The following is a 10,929-nucleotide window of genomic DNA, read 5'->3' as shown; positions in this document are numbered from 1 at the left end:
CCTAGTCACGCCATGCATGCCATCAGGCCCAGGATTAATGGATACAACTGGGAACGGTAGTACTCTACACACAGCACACGCTTGCTTTGGTCTTTGCCCTCTACTAGGGGGAAACACTGTACCTGTAGTTTCAAACATAAACTTCATGTGAAGTATGAACAATAAAATTTCTTGCCAGTAATGTGTCTGAAAGGCAACGTACACCTTTGTTCATACCACTGAAGAAGAAGCCAAATTGGCTATAATATGTCACTTTTTGTGAAAATGAGGAACGCTTAGACATGATTTTGTTTGGGCCATTGATTAATTGGTTATAGATTTTCATGGTCAAAGCTAATAATTAATTAGGTGCATATGCTTCCGCTTTTGTGCATATAAATCGGGCATTAATTTGGTTATAATCTTAATCTTGGTAACTAGCCTGATCAGGAAATGCTCTTCTCATCAATGTCCTTTCCCAATTAGAAGATTGTCAAGTCCTTCAATGAAATGAAGGTAGTTGGTACCCATCAACTTTAGTGGAAGATGAACCTGAAACATTAATATTCTACCTCAGTTTTTGGTCACTTTTAGTATTTCAAATTGAGCTGAAAGGAGAGTAATAACAACTGCAAGGACTAGTGGACAGAAAGGAGTTGCGTTTTCAAGCTCTTGCACTTGAACAAATTTGATCATTTCGGGTTAAACTTGTAATCCTTGAATCAAAGATGGCATAAATGTTTTCTGTTGCTATGTCAGAAGGAGCAATAGAAAACGTTGTTGTGTATCATAACTTAGTAATCTATGCATGCCAGAGAGAACAGAAGCGTGCAATGTCTTCCTCATTAAAACTGTTTCGCCCTTTCTTCCATACTACACCAGAAAGTAATTCAAAGTCATTGGTGAAAGTTAATGAAAATTGAAAAGGCGTTGCAGAAAACAAGCACGCTCTTCCTAGCTTCATAAATGGCACTGCTCCAAAGTCCAAATTCCAGACCACTCGGAAAATTATGTCATTTTCTGCTTTAGCCATTAGTTCAAAGAAGGCGTTGCGTTGCAACTCCTTTGTACCCGCAAAACAGATCAAATAGCATTGAAATTCTTCCCCATCATAGTAACAACCCCCACTGCGCTCCATTATGATTCATAAACAAACACCGTAAAGAAAACATTGAACTATAATTCTTCTTTAATTCCCAGTCCATCTCTTGCTGGATCTGTGATCATGATCACAGATATATGAAACTGACTCAATGGTCCTGATGATGGCATTATGGGACTTCATTTGCTTTTCGGGGGGGGTGGTGGGGTGTTTATGAAAATTTTGTGAAAATGTCTACAAGGGTGAGGAAGAAGGTGCCTGCTAGAAAGCTAGCTTCTTATAAGCTTAATTGAGCTAAGCGAGTGCAGCAGTCGTTGGCTGGTTCACAGTCCAATCATATCATGAGCTTTGACCTTTTCAACCGACATAAGAGTCGGACCTCTGCTACTATTCTAATCCCTTATACAGTAAACCTTGCCGGTTATTCTCCTACACTGGTTCTTCATCACTTGGACACGTGTCCAAGGACACGTGTCTCCCATCAGAACGGTCAGACCCTTTGACTTGACGACAACAGTCAAAGAATTGAAACCCTATCCCACCCCAACCCCGACTCCTAAACCAAAAATCAATTTATCCATCCTCTCCTCGTCACCTTTTTTCTTTACTTTCCATATATTTCTTATTTTTGTCGCACTATTTATTTGACCTTTTCATGTCTCTCTTAACCTTTTCTTCTTTGCCCTCTTCTATTTAATTCATCCCCAGTTCCCCACTATAAAGTTGGGGTTTTTCATCTCTGTCTCATTCTGTTTTTGCTTTACCTTTTCCTCTCTCCTTTCTTCCTTCTTCTCATCACCTTCTAGCTAGCTAGCTTGATCAAGCGGGTATCTATGGCGAGCTTGGAGTTGACTATGTCTGTTCCTGGCTTATCTTCCTACCCATCTCTTCCTTCCTCTGGTAATTAACTAATTAGCTACCGATTCTTCTTCTTCTTTCCTCATAATCACCGATCTTCTTAATTTTCTTGACTCTGTCAGCGTATGCCTTGCATGTGTTTCCTTTTTAGTTTTTCCTTAGTATTTCCCCCTATCTGTCTTTGTGGAAATTGTATTTTCCTAAACCCTAAACGTTGTCGTGTGAGAGGTTTTGGCGTATGAAATTATTGAATATGGGTTTCCGGTGCAGTGAGGGACTTGGACATAAACCAAGTACCATTGGCACAAAGACCAGATCAAGAAGAAATACTGGAGGACGAAGAAGATAGCAGCAACGGGTCGGGCGGCCCGCCCCGGAAGAAGCTCCGTCTCACAAAGGAACAGTCCCGTCTTCTCGAAGAGAGCTTCAGACAACACCACACCTTAAACCCCGTAACAAACCACCTCTCTCTCTCTCTCTCTCTCTCTCTCTCTCTCTCTCTCTCTCTCTCTCTCTCTCTCACCTGTAGCTTTCATGTCTTTTTTTTTTTTGTGATTAATTGTAATACCTGCAGATGTTGTTGTTGTTCGATATTAATGAATTGAAAACCCTTTAAATAAATTTGCAGAGGCAGAAAGAGGCTTTGGCTTTGCAGTTGAAGCTGAGGCCACGCCAAGTTGAGGTGTGGTTTCAAAATCGTAGGGCCAGGTACTCGCACACTGTTACCTATTTGCCTCTACGTTTCTAGGTCATGGACCTAGAGTTTTCTCTGCCCTCTTTCCATTTATTATTATCTTCAACATGTTGGTGGTTGGGATATGATTTATTTGTACTCTACTACTATTAACGTCATTTCCCTTTCACAAAGACGCACAACTTTATCACTTAGTTTTTGAACCAAACGATCTTGACGTTCATAGCTCGCTGGCTAGTTTATGTACTGCACGTAAGAATCTTTTGTGATTTTTATTTAGACCAAGAACGCCTTTGGTTTGTGTAATTTTTCTTTTTAAAGCTAAAGATGTCAGAATATTCTACTTCTTTTTCTTATTTTCTTTTCAAGAAATTGATTGATCTAACTTTTATTTTAGAACAATGCATTGTAATTAAGTTGATGTAATCGAACAATAACAATAAGTATAAGGCAGTTACATAGGTGGTCAATTTAGGAAGAAGTGATGAATATCGATCAACTCAGTCATGCATAGAGAAGTAGCTACTTGCTGCATTTACTAATAGCCATAGGTTGGTGTTGTTTCAGCCTCGTGTGCCCGTCAGTTTCGTCACTCTAATAAGTGCTCCTTTGACTCAATTCTCATTATTCTAATTTGGAATAGCCCCAGCTACCCATGCATTTATGAATATCCATGATGCATGCCCTCCATTAACTTGGTTTTAAATTCTGAGAAACGGTTACTGAATTAGGGTATTACTTAGTTGTAAAGTGAGCAAATATTTGCAGGAGCAAGCTGAAGCAAACAGAGATGGAATGCGAGTATTTGAAGAGATGGTTCGGATCACTGACTGAACAGAATAGGAGGCTGCAGAGGGAGGTCGAAGAGCTGAGGGCCATGAAAGTTGGTCCCCCAACTGTGATTTCCCCCCATACGTGCGAGCCTCTTCCGGCATCCACCCTCACTATGTGCCCTCGTTGCGAGCGAATCACCACCACGTCCACAACCACCGGCCCTACAAAGACAAAAATCTCGGCCGCTGCCAACACCGCCTTGTCCTCTAAAGTGGCGACGCCCGCCCTTTAATCCCGGGAGACTTGATTTGTAATGACCAGCTTGATCATCATTGAAAGAAAATTAATCATAGTCAAAATTAGAGAGAGAGAATGTATGTTCATATTAATTAGTTAATTACTTCTTGTTAGTTTATAATACAACATTACAACATGTTTCATTGGGACACACGAGGCAATTCTGCGCGGTTGTTTCAAAAGTCTACACAAATGTTTCCATGTTGGTTTGGTTAATTTTAAGTTGTAGCAGCATGTTTGCCACTTTGGCTAGCTAGCTATGATTTCAAACCTCGGAAAAAGAACCAGGTTTTGAAATATCACTTTGCGTAGCTATGATTTCATTGTTCGAAAATGTTCACCTGGTCAGTTATTGACCAAGAAAGTAATGCTCAACCACCTTTGGATGTAAATTCAAGGGCAGAGAGAATTATTATTAAGTTGAGGTGTTTTGTTTTCCACCATTGGATGTAAATCTAAGGGTTGTTGAGCATAAATTCTTTGGTCAGCAACTGACTAGGTGAACACCACTGTTAGTGATTCGCATAGATATATAGTCTGTTCTATTTTTTACGGGGGAAGAATTCAGTGCACTGACATAAATTAATGGTTAGATTATATTAAATACACTTTTGGATTATTAATAACAATATTAATTATAAATATCAAAGGTTGAGATCATCTTATAAGTGTTTGGTCATTTACACCGTCGGTGCATAGAATAATTTCCATTCTTTACGGTATTTCTACATTTTTCCTGTTTAATTATCATATCCAAATGAGGCCATGAACAAGTAGGGATGGGCGTCCTTCATTTACCGGACCAAAAAATCAAATTCACTCATAATTCAATATGATTTGGTCGAGTATTAGCATTGGGTTGTGAGCCTTGAATCTTATAGGGCCCTTGATAGGAATAATTAGATGGATCCTTACAGTTTCCATGAAATATATATGGCCCTGGAAGCCTAAAACAATATTGCTTTGTTTAACTTTGAATTTGGCTATGGTCTAATGCGAGAATTTCAAAGTTTAGAACAAGGGAATGAAATTCACATGCTATTTTGCAATCCTTACTCTTTTCCTAGCCCTCTCAAGAAGTGTAGTCACTACAGAAATTACAACTAAACTATTACAGAAAGAAAGAAAATCATTAAACGGAGAGGATAGATTTCACTTTCACAATAAAACGATACAATGTGAGCCAAATGACTTTTCCGCTCTTGGCCGTCCAATCTTCGACTAAAGTTTGGGTTCTTTGTTTTCCTGTAAATGTATGGGCACTTAATTTTGATTCCTTCGTCTTCATTTCTTCTGAATGAAGAAACAACTAAACAGTAGCTTAGCCCAATTCGGGGTAAAAGTTGCATGATTCTTGGGCAACTAAAACATAGAAGGCACTTTTGGGCTATAAGTCGTGTAACATCTGATGGGCCAATTAACCCAAAAATAATCTCATCTGTTCTTCCCCACCGATCCCATCGTAGAAGGCACATCACTCCTGCAACTCTGCCAGTTGCGGAAATTGCCCAAAAGGACAAAAATGGAGGTGAAATTATGGTAAGAGAAGTCTCTCATACATGGCAGCAGAAACAAGCTAGAGCTAACATGTATGTATAATGAAGGACGAGACAAGCCTTTGTGGAACTTGATGATCAAACGCTTGATTGGGGGGCAAACACGTAATTCAGTGTTGTTGCGACTCGATCATTCCTTCCGTTTCAGAAAAAGCCGAGGAAACACTATTCGATCCTGTCTCAATGAGGACCATGCCTTACAACTAATGCAATCCATGTAGGACATACATATACACACTCATTTTACGTTTTTTTTTTTTTTCCTTGAGGTGAATCGATCATGCTAATATATTATATGCCTAATTATTTATGGCTTGACTGTGAATAAGCTAGTTAGTTGTATGCAATAGCCAGCTGAAGGTGAGGATGTAACTATCTACAGAATTTGGGAAACTAACTAACAATTCCGATCCGGTGCGGTGACCCTGAAGAAAATTCATAAAATGGCAATATGGGGGTTATAGAGTACCATCCGGTCCTTCAAAAATATGACCAACTAGGGCATACTTAATTGGAGGCGATATTTGATTGCCTTATAAGTCATTTCAACCCATCAACACAGATCGATCACTTTGAATTAATATGAACTCGGTCCCTCCCAACCGAACATTTTGAATAAATGATCACCTATATATGTACGTACGGTGCCATTGCTAAACCATGCATGATATATTGATATATACACATCTGTCATGAAAACACATTATCAGAAATTCAGTCAGAAACTTAAATCCTAATCCAGAATATGCCAAAACATATACTCAACATGTCCCCAACCCCCCCACTTAATGTGTCCCCCATAGTTTAGACTTTCCTTGATGAAAGCTAGGAACAATTCCAAACAAGATGTGTTTGTTTCTTCTTAGCTGTTTATCTGGGAAGAATTTACAGTACGTAAGAGAAGGAAAATTAAACTATTTATGTAAATATTAAATGCATTCGGAATTAAAAATAGCCATTTGATCCAGATCGAGTTTGGAAATGGCAGAGAGGAATGAGAGATCGAGTTCGTAAAGACACCAACTCAGAAAGAATGTTCTTTCACATGGGTGGTTTTGGATTCAATAAACAAATTTAAACCTAACAAAACAACCCCACAAGCACGACATCTATTGGTATTACCAAATTTCTTAATTGGGTGTTTGTTCATTAGGTTAGTTTAATCAATCTCATTCTTATATTAATCCAGCAACCCTATCTTCATTACCATCAGAGCCAAAGATTTGAGTCAACCTTGTAGTGAAGCAGTCATGTGTCCAGCGGAAAGCGATTGTTTAACCGTCCTCATTACGATGCATGTGAACGTGCACGGGGTTCATTTGGATTGTTAAGTACTTGATCATCCACTAATCTTAGCCAAAGAAATAGGTTTATCCACTAATATAATCGATAATATGGTCATCCGAGTAAGGTGGCTAGGTTTTTGAGAAACGAAATGCAAGTTCGTTTGGCATGAGATCGTTTTCTTTGTCTATTTTTATGTTTTAGTCAATCTCTTGTGGTTAGAAAAGATATAGGAACCCTTTATTCAATAAAAAGAAAAGATACAGGAATGTGGGATTATAAGCTCAATAATGGCAGCAATTGCATGGAAACCCTAAAATTTGGGCCAATCGATGTTGACCTTTGGTAGGAATTGAAAAATGGAGTACAGAAACATAAGGCCCAATGAGAGAAAGAGGAATAACTTAATGGGCAGGCTGCCAGAATTACACACTTTCTGTTTTTGTTTTTGGAGCTAGCTAATTAAATTCGTAGTAGTAACTAAATCCCGAAGTGCTGTAGTTTTTTCATCTGAATCAGCTGGGTGTTTCTACAAATTTTCTGTTGTAATTGTTCTGTTTTTCTACGGTTCATAAAAAAAAAAGTGTTGTAATTTTATTATGGTGAAAATTTTATAGCGTTAACGTTCGTGATGTATTAATGTTTCTCGTTACATGACATCATTTAATTAGCAATTGTTATCTTGATAAGGCTCTAATTAAAAGTGAATGTGACACCATTCACCTATATATTCAAACTTTTATGTTTCTTAATCTCTATTGGTAAATCATGATCATTAGATTGTGTTACAATGACAAACTACTAGAATTTCTAACTTCAAAGTCGAAAAGTAAGAAAATTCATTAAAAAATTGTTCCATATGTCGGTGTTATGTAAGTTTTGGCATAATCTAAAAAATCATGCTCTACGAATAATAAACTCATTGCACATATGAATTTCAATATGATAAACATAAAGCATGACTTTCAAAATTGAAAGAACTAAAAAACATAATCTTTTTTTTTTTTTAATAATTTTCCAAATTGTTGACTTTGAAATAAAAATACTTCCAATTAAGATACTAAGCCTTTGCCCCGGAATGAAACTGAGCCTCACTTAAATTTTCCTATCTTAACTAGTTCTGAGAGGAATAGTACCTCAATTTCAATAATGCATAGTTTGCGGTCCATCACATTGTTTGATCAGCGTCATAAGCCATGGCCGTAGACAGATTCTTGATTAAGCAGTTGCAAAGCCCCCTTTTAAGTACTTAGTGGCTAAGTGGGGTTTTAAAACTGGCATCCTTGCTTTTATCGTAGTTGAGCTTTTCCTACCCATGAAGAAGAACCGAGAAAAAGAGAAAAGTGCGCAAGAAAGTGTATATAAAGGGCAAAAACAAAAGGATGAGGGTGATGCCTAGTGGTATGTGATTATTGTCAAACTAATTGACCTCACATGCATTTGTTTTTATGAAAATGTGTGTGTTTTGAGATGGTCCAGATTTAAAATTAAGTTGCAGTTTAACTAAAGGAAGGGGGCTCCATGAGCATGGGGTGTGGGGAAGGCAACAGTGCAGAGGGCCGGCGACATGCTCGCTTCTTTTGACTGACCGAATTAAACGTCTCTCTCTGAGCGCACGATCAGCTGACTGGCCGGGTATGGAAGTGTACGGACTAACTGTGCAAAAGGAGAGCCGGCCTACCGGCCACTTCGATCGAACCATGCCAGTGCATGCACATATCGGTACACATCCCAATCGTACTCTCTTAAACCCTAATAATTTATAGTACTAGCTAGTTCTTTATGACTTTGCGTTAGCTAGCTAGCAGCTTTTCATCAAAAGTTTAACTCGAATAATGCCTGTAGACCACATGCATTCACAAGTTGAAGAAGGCCTCTTGCCAGTTGATTATTTATTTGTCGTACCATGCTCGCCGGATAATGTTGGCATGATGGGGTGAAAATGTGAAATGAACTAATGAAGTGCCTGTAATATCTAACGTATTCAATCATTTTCACAATGTTTTTGCATTATTGGTGTTTGTAATCTTTTAAGGGTAAAAATGGCCCGCGAGCACTGTTTACATCTACGAAATGTTACTAATTAATTAATTTAATTTTTGTTACAATCAGAAAATAAACAATTAACGATGAAGGGAAAATATATGAGGAATGTTTTATGACATTTTAATCTATTCGAGAACATTTGATAAACTTGGAATGATAAAGAGAATGCAACTGGATATTTCGTAGAACATGTGCCCGTCCTCGTATTATCTAGCTAATGATGCATGCCTTAGTCCCCTTCGCTATTGCTATACCTAATCGATCGTTTACTTTCAAGGAATCACATGCATATACGGTCCTCTGAATTGAGTTTTCTTTATGATTAAAAAGGAATACAATCCCCTAAAGGCCTAAACAAGATCTCTTATGCATGTATCTCTTTACCAACAACACATACCCGTATGGCTTTAATTATTAGTTAAATAATTAAACATTGTTAATTAGTAGAACTGTGCGTGGGAAGCATCATAATTATCAAATATACATACAAATCTTATTCAGATTGACCCCTGCCCAAATGATTGCTTAGAAACAAGACCTTTTATCACTTTCCCATGGAAATCTTTTATAATTTTTTTCCTAATTAATCAAGTTTCTGTTAAACTGTATGATTGATCAGGATCGGTTAATTCCGCAAAGTTGAAAGAAAATGATCAATGAGAGCTTGATTGAGATAATTAATCTGCTAATGATTGATTAGGATGATCCAGATTAAAGCGAATAATAGAAGGTGGGAGTTCATGAGTGATGAACATCAGTCGCATTCGCATACCTAAAATATCCAGATCGGAGTCTCGTTGGCACCTTTTGGCTGTTCATGATTAATTTGCATTACCCACCATAAAATTCCTCCACAATTAGATTTTCTCTCTTTCTTTTTTGTTAAAAAACAAAAATGTTTGGGACATTGATCTACTTCATTCACAATTTCACATGTATAATATGGTTATGGATCAAACTAATTAAGGAGAAGGGTGCATGACTTAGTTGGCTTGAGACGATCGAGATGATTCAAACATTTGCTTCCAAATCAAGGTTTGAAATTTCAATATATTTCAACAAATATTAATATTAAAAAAACTAATTTCAAAGATATTTTGTGTGTCGCTCACATTTTAATATTGTTAAATTACAGAAATTTTGATAGTTTTTAAGTAACTTAAATAATTTCTAATTACTCCCAACTAAATTTTTGTGGAGGGGACAGCACATAAGAGGAGGTGTTTGAGAATTTAACAAATTGATTTGGCGAAAACTTATGGCTAGAACAAATAGAGTGATGACGACGTCAACATTAGACTAATTATATAGATGCATGCATGGTCAAAAAAGAAAAAGGCGATGAACAATGGTTCAGTTGAATGAAACGGGATCAATTCCAAATTTTAGTGCATGTTTGATATATTTTGACTCTCTTAGATTCTGCCATCTTTAACCGAAGTATGACAGCTTAGGATTGAGCTTGAAACATTGAAATTGACTTCTATCGATCACCAATTGCATGGACTTCCTTACAATGCTACGCAAAGACATAAATCATTGGTGAAAAGTAGGTACACACCTACTATATTTTGGGTGAGCTTTATTCCACTCTTAACCTCTCAATTTTAATACGTACTAAAAATTACAATAACGTTTACTTTTTAACAAGGGTGGATCAAAACTCCTCCTAATTAAAGCTGGAGTCCCCTTTCAAAAAAAAAAGAAGCTGGGGTCAAGAATGTACATGCTCAAACCATTTTTTCAACCGCACCAACATGTAGAAGGTAAAAGTTACTAGAATTTATAATACGAAACATGTATGTTACGATCTATATAGAGCGGACGTCCGCAATTCAGAAAAAGTGCGGACATCGCTCATTCAGCCTCGATCAAGCTTCGACGGCGCAGCTGGGCTTGCCGGAGGGGGGCTAGGGGTCTGAGAAGTCGGTTTGCAATCAGGTGGAATCGCCGGCGACGAGGTTGCGGCATTGCCCAAAACCTTGCAATTGCAGGTCCGGCCGCTGCCCAGAATGTGCAACCTCGATCGCTGCCCAGAACGGTCTCAGATGCCTCCGACCTCCCTCCTGCAAGCCGCAAGCCGCCGTCGCCGCCTGGAAGCTGCTGCTGCGTCGACGTCCTCACTTTAGCAACAGTGTGGACGTCCGCCTGTGATCGGGCATCTACACACACATATATATATATATATATATATATAATGAAATATGAAATGAAAATTGAGTAAACATAAATCAGTAGGTCTGATAGAGTATATATGCCAAGGGAGGTAGTTCGATCTGATTCCGAAGTCTTATTTTTAGGGAGTAGATTATGGGTCAAATCAAATTTCAATGCTTTGT

General features: G+C 37.9%; 1 protein-coding gene across 1 annotated transcript; it reads left to right on the top strand.

The window, feature by feature from the left end:
* The first annotated feature begins 1,748 nt into the window (after positions 1-1,748).
* LOC112198153 (homeobox-leucine zipper protein HOX3) lies at positions 1,749-3,855 on the top strand. The gene is made up of 4 exons (XM_024339220.2): positions 1,749-1,981; positions 2,210-2,391; positions 2,568-2,647; positions 3,402-3,855. The coding sequence occupies exons 1-4, from the start codon at positions 1,915-1,917 to the stop codon at positions 3,697-3,699; spliced, it is 627 nt and encodes a 208-aa protein (XP_024194988.1). The 5' UTR covers positions 1,749-1,914; the 3' UTR covers positions 3,700-3,855.
* Positions 3,856-10,929: the final 7,074 nt, after the last annotated feature.

This window comes from Rosa chinensis, chromosome 4, assembly GCF_002994745.2.
Source record: "Rosa chinensis cultivar Old Blush chromosome 4, RchiOBHm-V2, whole genome shotgun sequence".
NCBI lineage: Eukaryota > Viridiplantae > Streptophyta > Magnoliopsida > Rosales > Rosaceae > Rosa > Rosa chinensis.
Note: the sequence above shows the minus strand (reverse complement) of the source record. Positions and strands in the feature narration are given on the sequence as shown.

Coding starts and splice junctions, on each gene's coding strand:
- LOC112198153 (XM_024339220.2), top strand. CDS start 1,915: ATGGCGAGCTTGGAGTTGACTATGTCTGTTCCTGGCTTATCTTCCTAC. Junction 2,392..2,567: donor AACACCACACCTTAAACCCC/GTAACAAACCAC, acceptor ATAAATTTGCAG/AGGCAGAAAGAGGCTTTGGC. Junction 2,648..3,401: donor TTTCAAAATCGTAGGGCCAG/GTACTCGCACAC, acceptor AAATATTTGCAG/GAGCAAGCTGAAGCAAACAG.